The sequence below is a fragment of the Saccoglossus kowalevskii genome, chromosome 13 (genome assembly GCF_978046115.1).
Source record: "Saccoglossus kowalevskii chromosome 13, keSacKowa6.1, whole genome shotgun sequence".
NCBI classification, from domain to species: domain Eukaryota; kingdom Metazoa; phylum Hemichordata; class Enteropneusta; family Harrimaniidae; genus Saccoglossus; species Saccoglossus kowalevskii.
Genome location: NC_140653.1, coordinates 8,065,482 through 8,089,973, shown reverse-complemented (window position 1 = coordinate 8,089,973; position 24,492 = coordinate 8,065,482). Strand labels below are relative to the sequence as shown.

Below are 24,492 nucleotides of genomic sequence, written 5' to 3'. Positions count from 1 at the left end.
TATGTGAAACAAATCTACTTTTAGAAAAATGTGAAAGCAACAATCAGGTGAAAGATTTCCAGAATGAGATTAATTCCCAGATTTCAAATTTCCCAAAGGGGTTTATTTTAACGATGGGCTTTGAGCGAGGTAGTTTTTATGCTATTAGCCTACCAAGGAAGCTTCTACAGCTTCTCTAATTTGATCCTTTAGGTTCATGGTAGAATCTGCTCTACAACATGAAAGATAAGAGATAATTGAGAGACTGGAACTTGATAATGAATTTAATATTTGCTCTATTAGTAGCATATGAAATTACAGAGGTGTTTATACAACAAATGTGAATTTTGGTTCATATGCTGTTCTTTTGGAGATGTACTTCTAATAGAGTAAATACAGTACATGTTTACCCAAAATGATTGAATTCATACTCAACAATACACAGATCAAATGTCATCGTCAAGGTAATTCAAGGTGCCTTCATGTTTTTTGTGCAAAAAAAGATGATTTCGAAATTTGGGAATTGTTTCGTTCATTTACCACAGCTTTGCACTACACACAACCAATCAGCAAACTACATTCAAATAGAATTGTAGTTCCGCTGCTAATCAGGTTTTCTTAGTATCTGAGTTTTACTGTAATATTAGCAAAGCATTTATTGAGCCATGGATTAATTAATATACTACAACAATTCTAACCTACTTCTATATTTAATGAATTTAATTTATCTATACAGCATTTAACAATGTGAAACTACTAGGTGGAGCTGAGCCAGACACCATTGCTAGCAGGTGGAGCCGAGCCAGACAGCATTGCTACCAGGTGGAGCCGAGCCAGACAGCATTGCTACCAGGTGGAGCCGAGCCAGACAGCATTGCTACCAGGTGGAGCCGAGCCAGACAGCAATGCTACCAGGTGGAGCCGAGCCAGACAGCAATGCTACCAGGTGGAGCCGAGCCAGACAGCAATGCTACCAGGTGGAGCCGAGCCAGACAGCAATGCTACCAGGTGGAGCCGAGCCAGACAGCAATGCTACCAGGTGGAGCCGAGCCAGACAGCAATGCTACCAGGTGGAGCCGAGCCAGACAGCAATGCTACCAGGTGGAGCCGAGCCAGACAGCAATGCTACCAGGTGGAGCCGAGCCAGACAGCAATGCTACCAGGTGGAGCCGAGCCAGACAGCAATGCTACCAGGTGGAGCCGAGCCAGACAGCAATGCTACCAGGTGGAGCCGAGCCAGACAGCAATGCTACCAGGTGGAGCCGAGCCAGACAGCAATGCTACCAGGTGGAGCCGAGCCAGACAGCAATGCTACCAGGTGGAGCCGAGCCAGACAGCAATGCTACCAGGTGGAGCCGAACCAGACAGCATTGCTACCAGGTGGAGCCGAGCCAGACAGCATTGCTACCAGGTGGAGCCGAGCCAGACAGCATTGCTACCAGGTGGAGCCGAGCCAGACAGCATTGCTACCAGGTGGAGCCGAGCCAGACAGCATTGCTACCAGGTGGAGCCGAGCCAGACAGCATTGCTACCAGGTGGAGCCGAGCCAGACAGCATTGCTACCAGGTGGAGCCGAGCCAGACAGCATTGCTACCAGGTGGAGCCGAGCCAGACAGCATTGCTACCAGGTGGAGCCGAGCCAGACAGCATTGCTACCAGGTGGAGCCGAGCCAGACAGCATTGCTACCAGGTGGAGCCGAGCCAGACAGCATTGCTACCAGGTGGAGCCGAGCCAGACAGCATTGCTACCAGGTGGAGCCGAGCCAGACAGCATTGCTACCAGGTGGAGCCGAGCCAGACAGCGTTGCTACCAGGTGGAGCCGAGCCAGACAGCATTGCTACCAGGTGGAGCCGAGCCAGACAGCATTGCTACCAGGTGGAGCCGAGCCAGACAGCATTGCTACCAGGTGGAGCCGAGCCAGACAGCATTGCTACCAGGTGGAGCCGAGCCAGACAGCATTGCTACCAGGTGGAGCCGAGCCAGACATCATTGCTACCAGGTGGAGCTGAGCCAGACATCATTGCTACCAGGTGGAGCTGAGCCAGACAGCATTGCTACCAGGTGGAGCTGAGCCAGACAGCATTGCTACCAGGTGGAGCTGAGCCAGACAGCATTGCTACCAGGTGGAGCTGAGCCAGACAGCATTGCTACCAGGTGGAGCTGAGCCAGACAGCATTGCTACCAGGTGGAGCTGAGCCAGACAGCATTGCTACCAGGTGGAGCTGAGCCAGACAGCATTGCTACCAGGTGGAGCTGAGCCAGACAGCATTGCTACCAGGTGGAGCTGAGCCAGACAGCATTGCTACCAGGTGGAGCTGAGCCAGACAGCATTGCTACCAGGTGGAGCTGAGCCAGACAGCATTACTACCAGGTGGAGCTGAGCCAGACAGCATTGCTACCAGGTGGAGCTGAGCCAGACAGCATTGCTACCAGGTGGAGCTGAGCCAGACAGCATTGCTACCAGGTGGAGCTGAGCCAGACAGCATTGCTACCAGGTGGAGCTGAGCCAGACAGCATTGCTACCAGGTGGAGCTGAGCCAGACAGCATTGCTACCAGGTGGAGCTGAGCCAGACAGCATTGCTACCAGGTGGAGCTGAGCTAGACAACATTGCTACCAGGTGGGGCTGAGCCAGACAGCATTGCTACCAGGTGGAGCTGAGCCAGACAGCATTGCTACCAGGTGGAGCTGAGCCAGACAGCATTGCTACCAGGTGGAGCTGAGCCAGACAACATTGCTACCAGGTGGAGCTGAGCCAGACAGCATTGCTACCAGGTGGAGCTGAGCCAGACAGTATTGCTACCAGGTGGAGCTGAGCCAGACAGCATTGCTACCAGGTGGAGCTGAGCCAGACAGCATTGCTACCAGGTGGAGCTGAGCCAGACAGCAGTGTTACCATGTGGAGCTGAGCCAGACAGCAGTGTTACCAGGTGGAGCTGAGCCAGACATCATTGCTATCAGGTGAAGCAGAGCCAGACAGGTCTTAGCATTGCTATCAGGTGGAGCTGAGCCAGACAGCATTGCTAACAGGTCTTAGCATTGCTATCAGGTGGAGCTTGGGCAGACAGGTCTTAGCAGCTTGAGCAGACAGGTCTTAGAATTGCAATCAGCTACCAGGTAGAGCAGAGCCAGACAGCATTGCTACCAGGTGAAGCAGAGCCAGACAGGTCTTAGCATTGCTACCAGGTGAAGCAGAGCCAGACAGCATTGCTGCAAGGTGGGGCAGAGCCAGAAAGATTGAAGCATTACTACCAGCTGTTCAAATCAATGACAGAGCTGTTCAAATCAATGACAGAGCTGTTCAAATCATCGACAGCTGTTCAAACCAACAGCTGAGCTTTTCAAATCAACGATTGAGCTGTTCAAAATCTGTGACTTAGCTGTTCAAATCAATGACTGGACTGCTGAAATCTGCAGCCGAGTTTTTCAAATCAATGATTGAGCTGTTTGATTCACACTTTAATGACTAAGTTCTCCTTGTGGGGTGGAAACCAATGATTATGCTTTGGAAATCAAACATCTCTTTCTTGTATGACACAATTCAATGACTAAGCTCCCCTTTGTAGTGCAAAAATCAATGACTGACTGAACACCCTTGTATGGCACAATCAATGAAGAAGTTACACTGGGTAGTGAGTGATCTTACAATTCAATTCTTGATTGTCTATTTTTAAAAATAAGCGAGTTATCTCATTCGTGTTTATACAGTGGAGACAAAAACAGAAATATTTTGTTTTGATATCTGCACTTCGGTTTCATTACACTGCAACAAAATAAATTTGGCAATAAACTTTGTACTAGGTGTATTAATTATTTATTTGTGTACTTTTGTTAAAACCTTAACACTAGACATATGACTACAAGTACATCTACCTAAAATGCCACCTGTGGCTGTGGTAACTGATGTGGGTAATGTCTCTCTTGTCAGGAGGAATTCTGTTAGAATGATGATGAAAAACCATTAGTACATGCAATGTCAAAAGGAGATAGTTGTAATGTTACAGACAGACAGACAGACAGACAGAAACATAATATTCATGGTTTATAAAACTTGTATAGTTGACAAATTTCAAGAAAGGCAAAAGAATTACTGCAGCAAACATTAAAATCAAAGAAAGCTTAGAAAGAACTCCCGTGTGCTGAGAATTTTGGAGACACATTAAAAATTAATTCAAAATTACTTATACTTGAGATATTGATGGAATAGCTGAAAACTAATTATGCAAATAAGGTAACTAATATGAACAGATTTAAGTGTAAAACTAAAGGTCTGCACAATGTACCAAGTTTCATTGAAATGTGATTAGAACCAAAAAAATATTAATTATTATGCTAATTAGAGAATTAATATGAACAGATTTTAACCCAAGCCTTAATAAGGCTGTCTATTGTCCTAGAGCATTTATGTACCAAGTTTTATTCAAATGCGATGATCAATACTTCAGATATCAGTATTAATTAATTATGTTAGGTGATTAAGAAGCATAAATATTTACCAAAAACTAATATGGTGCATAGTCCGAGGTTCATTGAAATGTGATGGGCACTCTTTAAAAGTTTCATTGAAATCCAATGAGTGGTTTTTAGACATCAGTGCAACAGCCATAGAACAGCAAAAAATTAACTAATTACGCAAATTAGGTAATTAATAGGCACAATTATTTATCCCAAAATTAATCAGGTCTCTGCATAGTCCTAGAATATCTATGTCGCAAGTCTCATTGAAATGTGATGATTAGTACTTGAGATATCAGGTGAAAAGCTGAAAATTAACTAATTATGCTAATAAGGTGATTAATATGCACAAATATTTTACCCAAAAACTAATTAGGTCTCTGCACAGTCCTCAAGTAACTATGTACCAAGTTTCATTGAAACGTGATCATTACTACTCGAAATATCAAAAGCTGAAAATTAATTAATTATGCAAATTAGGTAATTAAGATGTACTGATATTACCCTAAAAAGTATCAGGTCTGTGCAGTGTCATATGACATCTATGTACCAAGTTTTATTGAAATGTTATGATTAGTACTTGAGATATCAGTGGAAAAGCCGAAAATTGATTAATCATTATGTAAATTAGGTAATTAATAATATTAACAGATTTTTACCCAAAACTAATCAAATCTGCGCATTAGTTCAGAGCATCCATGTGCCAAGCTTCATTGAAATCCAATGTGTGGTTCTTCAAAAATCAATGGAACAGTCATATAACAGCTTAAAATCAGTTAATTATCATGCAAATTAGGTAATTAATATTCATAGATTTTTACCCAAAACTAATCAAATCTGCGCACTAGTTCAGAGCATCCATGTGCCAAATTTCATCAAAATCCAATTAATGGTTCTTCAGATATCAGTGGAACAGTCTTGAAACAGCTAAAAATCAGCTAATTATCATGCAAATTAGGTAATTAATATTCATAATTTTTTACCAAAACCTAATCAACTCTGCGCATTATCCCAGAGTATCTATTTACCAAGTTTCACCAAAATTTGATTAGTGGTTCTTGAGATAACGTTGGAACAAAAAAAGTGACATACATACATACATACATACAGACAGGGTAACTGCAAAGACTCCCTTTTGTGCTTAGCACACGGGAGTCAATAAAACCAATCAATATGAATCTACTGTGAATCTGGGATGCAAGAAATGGCATTGATTAGAACAGAGGGGAGGATGTGTGAAGTTGACTGTGATAAAGGGAAGAAAGTTTTCAATGAGTAACTGTTGGATTATGTTGTAAAGCACAATAAAGTATCATTAGTGAAGATATTGGAGTAGAAAGGTATAGGAAAGATAATACGGTTGATTTAAAGCATTGGAACATTGGGAATATAATATAGAATATATGAACAATACATCTTTAATCTTTCACATGTCAACATGAGTCTGAGAGAGAGACTCTTGCTTTTAGTGAATGCAACCATTAATTCATTACATGATAGCATTTTACCAGAGCTTGAGCAGAGTTTGGCTTAAATAAACTCGCAGTGTTGAATTCTGATAAAATTAAGTCCAACATGGTTTGATTGTCTAAACAAAAACTATTACCTAGAGTGCTGTTCCAGTCTGGCTCCAACGAACGGAGTCGTACTTTGGACCACGACACAATTGTATAATGCACAGGAGATAATCTCCTGTTAATTGGTAAACAGAGTAATAGTTTGGATCTGATAAAATGCTGCCGAACACGCGTCTTGAAACAGGAGTCATGCAATGCTGCCTCAACAAGTGACTGACACAAATATAACTTAATCTAAATAAAAACATATCTGGTAAAATAATAAATAATTATAAAACAATAAATTCAGCATTGCAGACTAACCAGTTGTAGGTTCCATGCACTGGCAGCTCTCCGCTATGGTATGGTATGGTGAATAGGAAGTGGAATGGACATGACAAAAATACCACACAGACATAAAATAAAGAAAAAAAAAAAGATGAAAAAAAAAGTTAATGAGGAAAAACAAAATGAATTACCACATCTATGAGGAATCTAGCATGCAAATTTATGTGCTGCACAATGTACTAACTAAACACAGCTAATAAAATCAGCGATATAGAAAATCAAAACAGAATCAAGTCATTTGTTATTTGCTCAAATCTCTTACAGGAAGACATGAGAATTGTTTCAATGTTAATGTTGTAGTATATTCAGTATGAAGTACTTGAGGTAATATTTAAAACACTGTAATGTCAAATATCAGAAATAAGTGAAGATGTAACTCACGTTCAACTGGACATTCCATCACATTTGTCACGTTTTGAACTATTCCAATTTCATTTCTGAAAAAAAAATAACAATTGAAAATGAAACAAAAGCTATATAGTACAATGATGGAGAAATAAATGACAAGTAAATGAATCAACCTAGGTCTACGTATCAACAAACTTACAATAAATGACAAGTAAATGAATCAACCTAGGTCTACGTATCAACAAACTTACAATAAATGACAAGTAAATGAATCAACCTAGGTCTACGTATCAACAAACTTACAATAAATGACAAGTAAATGAATCAACCTAGGTCTACGTATCAACAAACTTACAATAAATGACAAGTAAATGAATCAACCTAGGTCTACGTATCAACAAACATACAATAAATGACAAGTAAATGAATCAACCTAGGTCTACGTATCAACAAACTTACTCTGTAAACACCACACACTGAGAACCCAAGAGACCACAGTAGGGATCCTGAAGACAAGCGCTGTAATCAAACACAGGTACATTACAATATTATTATAGTACTGTATTTTAATCTGCCATGTAATAGTACAACCTAGCATCTTAGTAGAGCCATTGTTACCACATCCGAACAGATAACAGTCCTAAATCATTCTACATAACTTAAATCTGCAATGCATGCTAAATCAGTAAGACGATACTTACGATATTATAAATTTGAACTTACCATGAGGAAAGGTTTTTACATCGTTGAATGTCAAGATTGACTAGAGATGTAGGTGTTCCAACTAAGATTGACTTGGTATCTCCAAGTACAATAAGTTGCAGACTGACAATTGGGTTGGAATCAGAGGTATCCCCTACAGACCTTACATCAATAAGATTGCTCTTCTGCTGTCCATTTTCTACAAACAACACAACTTTCAAAACTTGTCCATGATCTAATAAAATAACATCACAAGAAATTCACTAAATTTAATTAAAAATGCAAATCAAGTTAATTACATTATGAATCATGAACCAATGAGGAATGATATCCTTTTGGTGAAAAATGAAATTATAGAAATCACATCAGAAGAAGTATAGTATGACATCATTATAATTTGGCAGAAAAAAATATACCATAGTTAATTATTAATTTAGGATGACATCCTATACTAAGTTTGTATAAAAGTGATTATGAATCCAGTGTAGTAATACTATATCATACATGTAATAGTATTGCATTAATTATGTGTGGAAATAATTTAATTTATGCACAACAGTAATCAATATGCAAATTTTACAACATAAAAAAATACCTAAAATTAAATTCACATATTGATGCAATCTAAGCTGACAATTAATATCAGACTATGAATGACAGCCCTTACCAGTTCCAATAAACATCACATCGTATGTACCACTTCTAGTTTGGACTCTATCAACAACAATCTGAGTGAGTGTATAATCTTGACGTGTGACAGTAAACAAAGGATAGCCACTACTTGGATTGAGAGTATCTGACATCAATGTGTGTGACTTGAAAAATAGTAGATCATTGTAGCTGTGACTAGTTGAGTCGTCAACGCACTGTAATAAAATATACACAAGTAAATTAAGTGAATATAGCTGGCCACATTGTCCTTTTGATCACGAGTTTCATCACAAATTCACAAAATACTCCTGATTATAGTCTGTACTTTCCTTCAGAAGACTGAAACAAAAATAGCAAAATTGTTTGAGAAAAAGCTAAAAATTGACCCAAATTTTGTCTACTGGCTCCAAAATTAGGTTAATTTCCAGATATAATGAACAATTGGGCGAGAAAGTGCAGTTACAATGATAGTAAAATCTCAATAACTATTCAGACCTACTTGTATGTACATTTTTTGAGTAATAAAATAATCTATATTAAACACTTTGCTCATCACTAAAACAAATCTACAGTCAATGGCTATGTATAATGAGATATTCCTAGCATTGTAGCTAGGCATTAGTAGAATGGCATATAGCAAGTGAGCAATGCATATAATCCTTTTCAATGTAATTTGCATTATGTTTTACACATTTCCTTTTAAATATGTCCAGATTTATAACATGTTTAAATATTTGTTGGAATACGAGTCAATGAATATATCCATTCATATCATAGTAATATGAGTTTCACTTACCGTTCCTGGTCTTGGGTCAGGAACAATATCTTCCTCTACAGGTAACCATGCATGTTTTGCAGAATCTTTTGCCAAAAATCCACCATTGAAAACAGCATTGACGTCAGTCAAATTATAGGCACATATAGCAGACCCTGGGATTGCATTTCTGAAAATATTAAATAATAAATTTACTGATTTAAGTAGTCTAAACAAAAAATACATGCAATAGAAGAGACAATGCAACTGATTGTAACTTGTTGAGATTGTCAATTGGAGAAACAATACTAGTACATTAGCTCTTGAAGGCTAAACAATAAGAGAAACAATACTAGTACTTGCAGCTCTTAAAGGCAAAACAATAGGAGAAACAATGCTAGTACACGTAGCAGTTATGAGTGTTGAGAGTTTACTTACTTTGGTGTTGTAAACACTGCATAAAATATATTTGTAGTCTTACCATTTTCTTCATATGAAATTTTAAAAGTGTCCTCTGATGAAGTAAACATTAATTATTTATTGGGTAAGTAATCAATCTGCGAATTAAAGTGTAAATTTGTAATCACAGTAAAATCTTAATGAAATATGACACTGTTATAGAGCAGAGGAACCATTTATATTGGGTATACTTACGAATATTATTAAAATAAAATGGGAATTCCCCCGGAAAAGAACAAATAATTCGTGCTTTAAGAAATGTTGTCCAGATATTTTCCAAGACATGATCACTACCACCTTGATCTTTTTTACAGACTTTTGCAACTCTTGAGTAAACAATCTGTATGAAAAAACAAATAATGAAATATGACTTTTCGTCACATCTGTAATTTAATCCAAGACATGTGACAAATCATCCTTCATACAGATACTTCATGTGAGTGTCAGTTATGGATTTTAGTAAACAATCTGTATGAAAAAACAAAATAATGTAATATGACTTTTCGTCAAATCTGTAATTTAATCCAAGTCGTGTGACAAATCATCCTTCATACAGATACTTTATGTTACTGTCAGTTATGGATTTTAGTAAACAATCTGTATGAAAAAACAAAATAATGTAATATGACTTTTCGTCAAATCTGTAATTTAATCCAAGTCATGTGACAAATCATTCTTCATACAGATACTTCATGTGACTGTCAGTTATGGATTTCAGTAAACAATCTGTATGAAAAAACAAAATAATGTAATATGACTTTTCTTCAAATCTGTAATTTAATCCAAGTCATGTGACAAATCATCCTTCATACAGATACTTCATGTGACTGTCAATTATGGATTTTAGTAAACAATCTGTATGAAAAAACAAAATAATGTAATATGACTTTTCGTCAAATCTGTAATTTAATCCAAGTCATGTGACAAATCATCCTTCATACAGATACTTCATGTGACTGTCAGTTATGGATTTTAGTAAATTTACAATGACAAAAATATTCTATAATAGTTATTTCTTGCACTGTATACGACTCTACTCATTCCCTACATTCCTGTGTACTTCAGCTTCTCGGTCACTTATTTTCTGTTCACTTTTGCAGCGCATGCTGAATTCAACCAGGTAATTTCCGCTTTATTTCCATCCATGCTTGCTTGCTTACATTTAAAATTCAGACATCTAAAAATGAAGTTCACACTGATATATACATGCAGTTGTTTTTATTTCTAAACTATACGCGCACACAATCTGACTGCAACAATACATGTAGTAATAAATCAAAGACAAAAATTTTAATTTGTTTTATTTTATGCTACTAATCTGGCTTTAATTCATCGGTTGATTCAATTATCCGGTACTTGATGGCAAGTTTACAGAATTGCAGATTGGTCCTACTCTGCCAAAACTGTCTTTTATTGGTGACATGAATATGATATTGCATTTATCAGTCATCCAAAGTTGTTTTTTTCAGATGAAACTAGATACAAATAGACTTATAATTTCCATGATAAAATCTAGCACTGGTCTGTATAGTGAGAATTTCATGCACAAAAAAAGTGTCGTTCTGATGGAGCATTGTAGAAAGTTAGCAAATCTGCCAAAAAAATAATGTTGTTACGGCAAAGATGGGCATTGAAAAAACTTAATACTTTAGTTTCCCCCCAAAAATGCAAGTTCAGATTAATTTAGATGCAAACAGAATTTAAAAATCATGCAACTAAGAGCTTTGTTAATCTGGAGAGATTGTACTTCACTTGTACACAAATTAGTACGGTAGAGATTGAGAATTACAATTTTTTGTATCGTATTATTTTTGACTATCATTTTTCCCAATGTATATACTAGTATTAAAAAATTGTGACACACAAATATAAATGATATTGTTATAAAAGAGAATTAAAATCTAAGGCACATTTCGGTCGTTGGAAGTTTTCTTCAACACTCAATTCAAAGTTGTAAACTAACCTTTCCATAGTTGCTGTATTCCATAGCAATTTCTCGAAGAAAAAAAAATACTTCCTGACCAATATCAAATGAAGAAATAAAATCAGGTTCTGAAAAGCATGAAAATATTGATTTATATCATATTAAATTAAAATAAATATCCTATCATAAAAAAATAATAACATAGTTGAACTCTGGTGACCTTGCCCTTTGTTATATAATGTTCTTCCTTTGTCATAATTAATTTTGAATACAAACAAGTTTTGGGATTTAAACAACAGTGGGAAAGCAGTCTACCGAATGTCCTTGATTGATGTAAATATTGATGCCTAATTTGTTTCTATATTTTAAGGGACATAATTTCCAGTTTTATTCAAAGTAATTCAGATATTTTAGTATAAAAACAAATGCCTCATCTCAGAAAAAAGACTGGCCAAGTATGTTGTACAGGTGTCTGTCAAAAATAAATGATTCACCAAGACAAATATGAACTGCTTTTTTATATTTATTGTGTGATTACTGTATTATTTGAAAAGTAAAAAAAAACGCCCTCTATGAATAACTATCATGTTGCTCAATTTTTGACTCCCGTGTGCGAAGCACAAAAGGGAGTCTTTGCAGTTACCCTGTCTGTATGTCTGTATGTATGTATGTCTGTCTGTATGTCTGTATGTATGTATGTATGTATGTATGTATGTCACTTTTTTTGTTCCACTGTTATCTCAAGAACCACTAATCAAATTTTGGTGAAACTTGGTACATAGATGTTCTGGGATAATGCGCAGAGTTGATTAGGTTTTGGTAAAAAATTATGAATATTAATTACCTAATTTGCATGACAATTAGCTGATTTTTAGCTGTTCCAAGACTGTTCCACTGATATCTAAAGAACCACTCATTGGATTTTGATGAAATTTGGCACATGGATGCTCTGAACTAGTGCGCAGATTTGATTAGTTTTGGGTAAAAATCTATGAATATTAATTACCTAATTTGCATGATAATTAACTGATTTTAAGCTGTTCTATAACTGTTCCACTGATTTTTGAAGAACCACTCATTGGATTTCAATGAAACTTGGCACATGGATGCTCTGAACTAATGCGTAGATTTGATTAGTTTTGGGTAAAAATCTGTTAATATTATTAATTACCTAATTTACATAATGATTATTCAATTTTCGGCTTTTCCACTGATATCTCAAATACTAATCATAACATTTCAATAAAACTTGGGACACTGCACATACCTGATAGTTTTTAGGGTAATATCAGTACATATTAATTACCTAATTTGCATAATTAATTAATTTTCAGCTTTTGATATTTCGAGTAGTAATGATCATGTTTCAATGAAATTTGGTACATAATTACTTGAGGACTGTGCAGAGACCTAATTAGTTTTTGGGTAAATATTTGTGCATATTAATCACCTTATTAGCATAATTAGTTAATTTTCAGCTTTTCACCTGATATCTCAAGTACTAATCATCACATATCAATGAGACTTGCGACATAGATATTCTAGGACTATGCAGAGACCTGATTAATTTTGGGATAAATAATTGTGCCTATTAATTACCTAATTTGCATAACTACTTAATTTTTTGCTGTTCTATGATGTCTAAAAACCACTCATTGGATTTCAATGAACCTAAGACTATGCACCATATTAGTTTTTGGTAAATATTTATACTTCTTAATCACCTAATTAACATAATTATTTAATACTGATGTCTCAAGTATTGATCATCACATTTGAATAAAACTTGGTACATAAATTCTCTAGGACAATAGACAGTCTGATTAATTTTGGGTTAAAATCTGTTCATATTAATTCTCTAATTAGTATAATAATTAATATTTTTTTGGTTCTAATCACATTTCAATGAAACTTGGTACATTGTACAGACCTTATTAGTTTTACACTTAAATCTGTTCATATTAGTTACCTTATTTGCATAATTAGTTTTCAGCTATTCCATCAATATCTCAAGCATAAGTAATTTTGAATTAATTTGTAATGTGTCTCCAAAACTCTCAGCACACAGGAGTTCTTTCTAAGCTTTCTTTGATTGCATGATATTTTCATATAAGACTTCTGTCATTCATACTAAGGGAAGACTTTATACTGATGAATAAGGTGACCAAGTTTGATAAAATTTGGAATAGAATTAGTAAAGTTATTGTTCACACAATAGCAATTATTAACGATGACGACAACAACGCCAGACATTTTCCCTTAATATACATTTCCCTTCCATCTTTGATGATACGGGCAAGGTAAAAACAGAAAATAGAAAATATTTAACTTCAAATGACTGTGAAGATGACATATTACAATAAATAATATTATTATACATCTGTCATCGCATGAGTTAAAGCGTGCAGTAATTTTGCGGTATTGCACTGGTTATTTCCATCCTACCATATTAGGAAACGCCAATTCCAAATATGGAGTGATTACGCATGTAAGCGTCCTCTAATAACAAAAAAACAAACATGGCTTCCCCCAGGGTTTCACCGGACCCCACACAAAGAAGTTCGTTGAATATGTTCTAAATGTTTTGGATTTCGGCATTCCCACGATGTATTCCTGGGAGAAAAATATGCATAATAATAAGATAGAAATGTAAAAATTTATCAACAAATTTGTATTTTACTGCAAAAAAATTCTACTGCACACAGCTTAACTTATATGAGAAACATTTTTATGATCTTCCCTGCCTCAAGAATGCCTCGTTTTGATTTTATTTACATTTTTTCGAATCTAAACAAAAAAGTATCACCACCATGCTGATTCTAATTTTCTAGAATCTAAAACAGAAAAGTATCGAAAACACGTTTCTACTTACCATTCAACCATCTTGAGTCAGAATCCTCTGTTCTAAGATCTGTCTGGAGTAAATCATCCTTCTCAACACTACGAGCAATCACAGACTTTGTTGCAGTTGATGCTGTTCCAACATAAAGACTGCCATCTGTGGTGAGAAAAAGAAAGTGACTGTTGTACTATACTGTAAAATACTTTTTTCGCTGAAGAAATGATTCAGTTAAAATAAAATCCAGCAAATTTACCCTTTTTCCTATATTTTACATTCAACTCGTCAACAATCAGTGAAAATAATTTCCATACAAAACACCCAAAAAGTCTTTTCAGTGAAAATTAATTCCAGCTCAGTGTTCTCCACAAGGGGTTTTAGGCGGGCGGCCCGCCCATCAAGTTTTACGGCCGCCCAGTAACTTTCAACACCCGCCCACCAACGTACATCCAGCTGAAATTATTTGTAAAAAGCTTGCATTGTTCTTCCCAAGCCTAAACAAAAGAGTAGTTGCCCAACCCTTTATTTTGCTATTGTTTCAACAGTCCAAACATAAACAATGTCCATTGGAAGTCTGCAAGCAGTTATCAAGTGTATTCATGGCAATGTGTCAATCGCTTGAATTCATTGTCGCCCGACATTGTTGCCACTTATTGCTCACGATACACAACTACAGTGGTTTCAATTTACAGCTGCATTTTTAATAATCGTCTTCCGATCACGAAAGAAAGAAGTAAATACGAAGGAAATGTATATGCACAGAAAATAAACAAATATATTAGCAGATTGCATGTAAACTCGAAAAAAAATTTAAATTCTAGCCGTATTTACAGCGTTCGCTCGATTTTCATTGTGAAAACAGCATGGAGAAGGCAAACTGATGACCTTTTGGCCTACCCCATTCAACGACCGTCTGCTACCCACCGCTGTTGGCGCTGTAACGATTTAGTATCTAAGTTGCATAGGGGAACAGCGCATTCTGGGTGGTTCGTGTACTGAATTCGGAAAGCGGTAATAAACATCAAACATGGCTGCTGGATTAGTTTACCGCGAGTATTTGTAATTGAATAATATTTTAGTTATCTTTTTCACGTACTTTTTTCAATTTATCTATTTTTTTATGTCTAATCTTTCGAGAACATATCAGATTCTTTTACTTTGCTGATTGCTAGCATTTTTTTCTTGAATTCCAAAACAATGTGTGAAAACGCAACGTATCGTGGCCGTACATGCGTAAATGCATCTTACCGTCCGTCGGCACGGGTGAGTACTGATGCCACAAATAAAAATGTTATGGATTTTGTTTTGACAAATTGTCCGTTTTGGCTTCGTGGGCAAATCATCTCGTATATTTTCTACATTATAACTCAATTATGTTTTGTACTTGCTCTTGGTTACTTGAATTGCATTTCATGAACGCAGAATAATTTGCGAACGCATAAATCACCGATTTCAAACCTTTTGCATTTCGTAAATATTGATAGTGACCAATCTGTTTGTATTTCAAAAAATTGTAACATGTTCCAATTAAATTAAATTAAAAAGAGAATAGTAAATAACTTAGTGTGTATTGCAGTTCATGTCATGAATGCTGTATGTAAATGATATGCAAATTGATATGCAAATTTATGCTAATTAGGCCGCCCACCAGCTAATTTGGATTGTGGAGAACACTGCAGCTAAAATAAAGTATTTTACAGTATTTCAGGTATCCACAGGTACTTTTTTTCTGATACTGATTCATAGTTATGTTACACATGAAACTTTAAATTTGAGTGGTGCATTGTGAATTGCTTGAAAGAAAGATCACATCAACATATCCAAACACACAGACAGCAATTAGCTAGAAATATACTTACTTGCAAATATTGCGGTGTTGAGTGGACCAGGATGATTCGGTGATTTGTATAATCCTGTTGTCACTCCAAACTCTTCAGTATTTTGAATTGTCTGAAAATAGTCAAAGGTATGAACAATAAATCAACAATTCTTGCACCAATAGATATTAAAGAGCTTCACTGATCTATGTAATCATGGTAATTGGAAGTGGATAGGAACACTATGAGGGCAAAGACAAGTCCCATAGTTTTTGCGTTTTCAACAAGATGTTGGCGATCATTTGCATTGTAGATCAATTAGGGTCAATTCCTCCACTACATCCTTTACTATAACAATCACATTGATACATGATAATGTAAAAACTAAAAGAAGACAAGTTATAAATACTCACATAATCATCATAGTATCGACAGCTTGGTACATAGGCATTCGTACCACATACTAACAATTTGTCATTTTCATCATTCTTTTCAATAACTTTAATAAAATTATGACATTCTGTGTCCACATGCATCATTTTACAAAAGTCACGATCTGAATCATCTGGTTGCCATGGGATGTCTGCCTTCAATTCAAAGTCACTTTCCATGTCCCGTAAAAAGAAGCGATCCACAGAACCAACATAAAGATACCGATTATCTATTACTTTTGATAAAGTGATATTTCCACTGTGAACTACATTAGGATCTGACAAAAGAAGGACAAACAGCAAAAAGTTATAAATTTGGCTACAACAGCTGACTGCTTCTCAGCTCATCCAAAAAAAAAAAAAACGAGATGAAATATTTCAGGTTCCGGGTTCTTTTTTTTCAAAGTTTCAGACCCATTTTAGCGGCAAACTATAACTTATATTATAAATAAGGAAACATCATTAAGAAAGTACACAGTTAAATTTAACTGAAGTAATACAAACAGTAACAAATTCGCACAATTGCTTTCACTTTGACAAGGATATAATGTTGAAATTTCAACATGGATGAAAAGCATTCAGGGGAAAGCTCTTTTATGTTATACATAGAATTTGGGTGAAATAGAGACTGGGTGGGAGCAAAAGATTTTGGTGGTGTTGAAAATATCCTACTACTAATAAGAGTATGTTGTGCTTTTGTTCACAATAGTGTTGTTCGTAATCTTATTGGATTCAATGAAGCGTGTCAAGGGTCAACCTGATCAGACTGTAATTTGCATACAGATTCTAAGCAATTGACTGAATCACAATGGTTAGGTAAAAGAAAACTGAAACCCTGTGCTATTTCATAATTTGGTCTGGTTCAGCTGAACTATGATAAGCCATGTTGTAATATATTGCTGACACATAGTGATACACGACACTACCATATTATTTGCAGCACAACCTATCTATTTACAACAAAACAACACCAGCAATCAGACATGCTTATTTTTCAAATAGAGAGATCAGGGTGAAAACTGAGGGAAACTACACTTACATATTGTTGCATGTGACTTAGGCACTTGATCATCTGGTAAATAACTTGCTTGAAGACAGACACACATAAAAATAATAAGTAACACTAGACATGTAAAAATCATTTTTCTTCTTTGATTTAGTTAAACCTGAAATAAAGAAAAAAATATAAATATCCTAAAGAGAGACAGTATGTCAAAAAACTTTAAACAGATAATAAGAAGTTTGGTACATTCCAATATACAAATCACAAATAATTAAGTTAAAATAATAATATTACCGAGTAGTATCTAAATTTAAATGCATACATTATTCATTATTCAGCACAAACTAGGTATGTAACAGTTTTGAAAGCTAAGTTGAGCCTGTAAGTCAGCTTAAAACAACCTAAATGATAAATTACACTTGGATTGTACTAAAGTTGTACACCATTTATACAACACAATGCAATACAATAACAGCAATATTAAATTGAAACAAGGGGTAAAAATAAATCGTAATTGTGAGTAATTCCGAAGACATTACAAAGACGCATTGACGTCCAGAGTGTGAGTGTGTGTGTGTGTGTGTGTGTGTGTGTGTGTGTGTGTGTGTGTGTGTGTGTGTGTGTGTGTGTGTGTGTGTGTGTGTGTGTGTGTGTGTGTGTCAGTCTATACTGTACTAACTTAATGTAGAATTGTAGCTTTCATAATAATCTTGTACTCCATGATATTTAACAGTATTACTAATTCATATATGAACATATTACCATACCAATATTTTTATCCAATTGCTGTATTAGAATTTATAACAATTATAGTATGTATTACCATTTTGTACAATGTGAAAGAGCTACACATGTACTAATATACACAGATTATAATATCAAATAGAAATTACCATAGAATAAAAAAAAAAAAAAAAAATACCTTGATGATGATGAGTGATAAAAACATGCAAATAGTGTTGTATCAAGTGTGTATGTTACAGAAGGACGTGAACAAACCTTAGTGACCAACACAAATGTATGTTATATGTGATGGACAAGTGATGCTTACCACTAATTGTATAAAAAAATCTGTTATTACTGAATACAGCCAGGTGTTAGAGAGAACTAAAACTACTTTTTACTTCCCGCCTTGTTGGAAAAAACATCACATTTATTAAGGTGTGTTGATGAATCAACATCCTTTATCACAATGCATGACCTTTGACCCAATCATTATTTACACATGTCATGTGATCAATTTGAATTTGTCTACACCCACACCACTTTACACAAGTCTCAGAAAAGGTGGGTAATACTTAGTACCAGGTATTCTTAAAAACTTGAAGGAAAAACCCAAACTAACAATTCATTGAGGGATAATATGGTTACTTTTAATAGTGTCATTGTATGACTATATTTGGTCATCACTACAGAATCAATCTAGCGACATTACCACAGGAAATATCACTTCATACTGGTTTATAATTGGAACACTTCCTCACGGGATAAGGTCATCATGGAAATTGATAAAAATATGAAATGCCATGTTAATATCATGGAGCTCCGACAGAATAATAAATAGCTATAATTACCAGTTTGTACTTATCTTACCAAATATAAGGTTTTTAGACTGTTACTAATAATATAGACAGTTGTATATAATTCACCTGGTGCTGAATTTTCAATTGAGACCAAAAATGATTATTTTGTGGAATAAAGTACACCAAACTTGCACCACAGTCTGTTAATACAGTTGTATTCTAATGGCTTTTATGTTAGAGCAGTCACTTTTGTATGGAATGTTTGACGAGACATCTTAATATGTACTGGTACCAATAAAGAAATGCCCTAAAAATAGTTCTACTTTGTATTTTTAGTCAAATTCGCCAAATTTTACTATATATATATGAGAATGTCATGATAGTACAGTTGGATTATTCAAAAATGAAAATAAAGCCAGGTCAGTCCAGAGGATACATTATTTGCTCAGTTAATAACAATAATATCTTTATTGCATTTATTTTTTTTTTGATCAATTTCTATTAATAGTATCTAAATAAAGAGAAAAGTTTAAAAAAAAAACTCAATTTTACATATCAAGAAATGTCTCTATGGTGATTTTTGTCATAACTGTTCGATAGAAACTGAAAATAAAGACAAGTAAGAACAAGTAATAATTTATTGATTTACTAAAAATAGAACTGTAGTAACGATTAAACAACTTCTTATAATTTGTGAAACAAACAAATTGACAGTGCCCAATGCACTTCTTTCAAACTCTTAGATTATATAGATATCTTCCATACTCTTCTATATACTGTTACTGTAAAATACTTTATTTTAGCCAGAATTAATTTTCGCTGAAAAAAAATTTTGGGTGTTTTGTATGGAATTTATTTTCACAGATTTTCAAAAAGTTGAATGTAAAATATAGCGAAAAAAAGGTATATTTGCTGAATTTTATTTTCACTCAATCATCCCTTCTAAATTAATTCTAAGCGTAAAGTATACACATGTTATCTATAAAGCTTGCTTCGTGAGCGGTCTTTTAGGATTTTATGGCATTTGTAAAGACAACATTTTGTAAAATTTACGGGAACAAAGTGCTGTAGGAAATTTTCACGGCTAAAAACTTTGTCTTTGGTAAAATTGTACAGAAATGTTTACTACTACAAAATGTTGCTATTTCCAATGACTCATGAAATTCACAAACAGTAAAATATTTGGTCAATGATTAAGAAATTACTGATCTACTGTATATCTGATCTATTATTTTTTCATAAGTTGCATATTCAATATTTTTTGATGAGAAAACTCATATTCATAACTAATGGAGAGCAAAATAAAATTTCAACTAGCAGACTAGTTTCTATAAACTATTGTTTAAAATGGCTGTCCTGATGTATGAACTAAAAAGACAGACTGGTTTAAATCGAGTTAATGAGCCAATCTGATGATTCCTTGTCAAATCCATGATTGTCCATTTTTTGTAGCACAATAAATGACCTCATGTGAACAGATGTGAATGCATAAAGCTGGGGTAAGAGGCTTAAAAAAACAACAGATTTAAACCAATTTTGAGGGAATATGATTGCTGTTATAACAATTATATTATCATTAACACAATATGAGGCCATACACCATACTTCTAGACAAGACAAGACAGTTTAGAATGAATCATCAAACATGGATTGATATAAAGACGTTTATGAAGTGTGTGTTAGACTCCAAGCTTGGTTTGAAATTTAAGAAAAATATGAAACAAATTGATTGATACTAAAATATTGTTCTGGCTTTTGTATACAATGAAGAGTACATAATTAAGAAAGTTAATGACTCAAATATATGTTGTTGCTAATCACTATTGTTTCCTACTATTGTATACTTAAATACTGGATATTAAAATGATTTATTTTTACCATAACGGTAGATACACCTCTGCCATATATATAAGCACATGCGTTATTAATGGAGCAACAACAGTAACTCACAATTTTTTTTCAAACATTTTTAGTTAGTTTGATAATTTCCCCAATTAGTGTGAATTTCAAGCAATAGCTTTGGATGTACATGTGCAGTTTGATGCAGACTATACCCCCAGTACTAAAATCACGCACAGAATGCATGTCAGTTAGGACCCTTGAGACGTAGACTGAAAGCTGACTGAATTGTCATGCAATGGACACTATACAAAAGAATACTCTATGTGAATACAAAGTTATATTTTGAGGTTTTACAGATTGTTTTTTACAGTAATTGCTAAAATGATTGCATTTGCAGTGTTTTGATCCAGGATCCATCCAGCAGGCAGGACAACATGCTTCAGTGTGATTCTCAAAGACAGTGCGACATCACGAACCCTCACTGTTTTAATTCCCCCACGCTAACAAAAACAATCTTATACTGACTTTCTATTCCTGTTCACCTGAGAATACAAACCCATAACACCAAACCATAACTCGCAGCCAACCCTCCCAACTGACACCGGTGAGTATAAAGCTACTTTTAAATTTTAAAAGTGTCCAACATTTCATTAACAGTGCAGTGATAATGATTTGAATGTAAAAGCTACATTAAGGAATTAGTGAGACAATCAGAGTTGATAATCATTGTCATTGACAGCCATGATTGTGGGATAAATTGAGGTATAAATACTATGAGAATCTTGTGGTTCCTAAATGTCTTGCATATACAATGACATGAAGGAGAGTATTAGTACTGGTACTGTTGAATACTTTATTTTAGCTGAATTAATTTTCGCTAAAAAGTCTTTTTGGGTGTTTAGCTGCACTGATTTTGATGAGTTGAATGTAAAATATAGGAAAAAGGTATATTGGCTGGATTTTATTTTCACTGAATCATTCCTTCAGAGAAATTAGTGAAAATCAATTCTAAGCAAAAGTAAAATATTCTACAGTATCTATGGAATAGATGTTGAGGGCGTATTAACTACACAGAAACTTCTGTTATGCATTGTGACGGTATTTTCAATGCATTACAAACAGGGCAATTACAGTATGGTGTCTAAGCAACAGTATAAATGTAATCCAAACTCTAAACTGTTTTCTGTCCATTTAAAGTTACCAGCTGTGCAAGCTCGTAACACGCTCAAATTCATGTTCATCTCGGCTTGATCACTGTACAGTTTAGTCACCTTACGTACGATGTCTGATAATAAATGTATAACCTGTTAACTTCGGAAATGAAAAAAAAGCAGGATTTTCAGTTGATTGAGTTTTGCTACAAGGTTCTGATAATACAGACCTATGATTTATGGAGTCTAGGCAACCAATTCATCTATAACAGACTTATCCATGGGTGAAAAAGGTGGTGGTCACCGCTGGGATACGACAACTTTCAAAACAACACACTAATAAATTATACACCTTTTTAAATTGTGGTACTTCAAAGGTAGATACACCATGGAGGTAGAAAAGAGAAGGAGTGATGACGCTATTGTTTCCGCTGGTTTCATGATGCTTTGGATTTGTTTACTCACATACACAATGTAATTAGTTTGCAAACACGCTGTACAATGTCACAGTTAATCGGCTTACGTGTTTCGGCTGTATTCGGAAGCTTCACGAACATTCTCAACGCACTGCGCATGCCCAAACAGATAACAATAATACAGAATGCAGTGAAAGACGTACGCTGAGTGTACTCAACACCCGAAATCTATTACAACAAAATGCGCGATTTTAAACATCTGCACAGTTCTGCACACCAATGAAAAATGACGAGTCAAAACATCTTGTTATAATCTTATCATGTATATTTAAATTTCACTGCGGAAATTTGCGGGATTTTTTTAATCAATGTCCAAATTTGGACGACTATTGCGATGTAAAATATCAGAAAAGAAGTAATCACACATCTTGGTGGCGTCCGTATGCAGAATTTCCGGTACCTACAAGTGTGAAATGACCTTTGTGATCCGATAAAGGTCATTGCGCACGCACAATTCTTTTATTTATGGTTTGCGCATTCAATTTTATAGACGATGTTTAAACGGAATTTATTTTTTTCAGTTCTACTCTCGTTTTCTTGTGTAAATAAGCGGCTATCATCATGTAGATAAAACGACTTCTAAACAAAAACAATAAGTGGCTTAACCAGAGCGAAGACAAAGGATGTTTATAAGATTAACATGGGCTTAAATAGCGTCCTCACTCCTTCTCTTTTCTACCTCCATGGATACACAGAGTAATAATTCAGAACACACTAGTTATTAGTATTACACTGTAGTGGTGCAGAGCTATGTATTACTCTGTTCAAACTCAAAGGCAATAAAACAACAGTTAAAAGTAGTGCAAGACCATAGACACTACAGTATTATAATACCACTCATGTTTTCTCAGGACACAGATGGAAATGGAAGGACAACAACCGACATAACACAAAAGGTCTGCTCTTTTAAAGGGAGTGTTATTTTACACAGTGTAAAGAGTACTGAGGCTTGCTCACTGAAGCCATATTCATATGCAAATGACAAGGAGACTGCCTTTTGAAATCTACTCTGAATGGAATAAAGTTTGAACAAAAGTAAGACATCAAAGCCTGAAATAAAAAGTCCTTCAAATTGTACACCAAAGGAGAAATGAAAACGGAAAGTGCTGAAAAGCAAATCCTAGTGAACTGAAAAAGCACAAGTTGTTTGTTTCAGTGGTTATATTCGTTGACTGACTAGACCGTTATAAAGCATGCTACTTAGGTTGATATTCAAATCAGCCCTTGTTTTCTTATTACCAGGCATGCAACACCTCAACTTATCATGCCAAAGTTCAAGTGTTGCAACGGCTAACTCATTAAAAATGTCTACTTTAAACAAAACAAAAAGCAGATCTTACCTATCAATTTCTAAACATGCATGCAGCTGTTATGCACTATTCTACATATAAGAAGTTACATAGTTCAATATTGGAGAATATCTGCAGTAAATCAAGCACAACATGGCTACAGAGTAAGACCGTTGATACCAGGGTTGATACACAGTTGGCTGTAGTTGGGGTCACAAGGGCCATTGAACACTGTTGAAAATTAAATCAATGAGACTGATTTACAATAGGAATATACCATTTCACTAAAGGGGTTAACATATTTCGGGGGTGGGGCAATGTTTGAACAATTAATACTAAAGCAAAACAATACTGAAAGGAACAATCAAACGAATAATAATATGTTAGAATCTGCCTTTCTAGTAGTGTGTATACAGTGTGTACAATCCATGTTTTTGGTCAGTGCATATCCAGAGTTCACCCATCACCACCTTCTTCCCAGTTTAAATCCAGAGTTCAACCATTATCCATCCTACTTGCCAATGTAAATCCAGGGTGCACATATCACCCCCTTTTTCCCAGCATACTGTAAAATGACTAATATTCACTGGGTTTAAATTTCACTGATTTATCATTTCAGGCATATTCAGTGGGTTTTAAATTCACGGTTTCATCATTTAGATAATGTGTTCTATGCTAAATTTTACATATTCACTGTGTTTTAATTTAGCGCATTTTTCCAGTCAGCGAAATAAGCTAAATTAAAACCCAGTGAATAATTACCCCCTTTACAGTATATCCAGAGTGCACCCATCATCTTCTTGCCAGTGTATATTCAGGGTGCACCAATCATCCTCATGCCAGTGTATATCCAGGGTGCACCCACTACCTTCTTGCAAGTGTATATCCAGGGTGCACCCACTACCCTCATGCCAGTGTTTATGCAGGGTGCACCCACTACCTTCT

At 35.2% G+C, this 24,492-nt stretch overlaps 1 protein-coding gene across 1 annotated transcript in view; it reads right to left on the bottom strand.

Annotated features, from left to right (window-relative positions):
* Positions 1–23,735, bottom strand: part of LOC100313729 (semaphorin II-like protein) — a 31,907-nt gene extending 8,172 nt beyond the window's left edge. The window contains 13 exon segments of the mRNA NM_001168183.2: positions 6,720–6,775; positions 7,146–7,205; positions 7,410–7,623; positions 8,056–8,254; positions 8,836–8,983; positions 9,232–9,307; positions 9,448–9,592; positions 11,216–11,304; positions 14,049–14,174; positions 15,875–15,965; positions 16,246–16,541; positions 17,303–17,429; positions 23,599–23,735. Of these exon segments, the coding sequence (NP_001161655.1) occupies positions 6,720–6,775; positions 7,146–7,205; positions 7,410–7,623; positions 8,056–8,254; positions 8,836–8,983; positions 9,232–9,307; positions 9,448–9,592; positions 11,216–11,304; positions 14,049–14,174; positions 15,875–15,965; positions 16,246–16,541; positions 17,303–17,405 (1,603 nt within the window). The 5' untranslated portion in view covers positions 17,406–17,429; positions 23,599–23,735.
* Between the last annotated feature and the right edge of the window lie 757 nt (positions 23,736–24,492).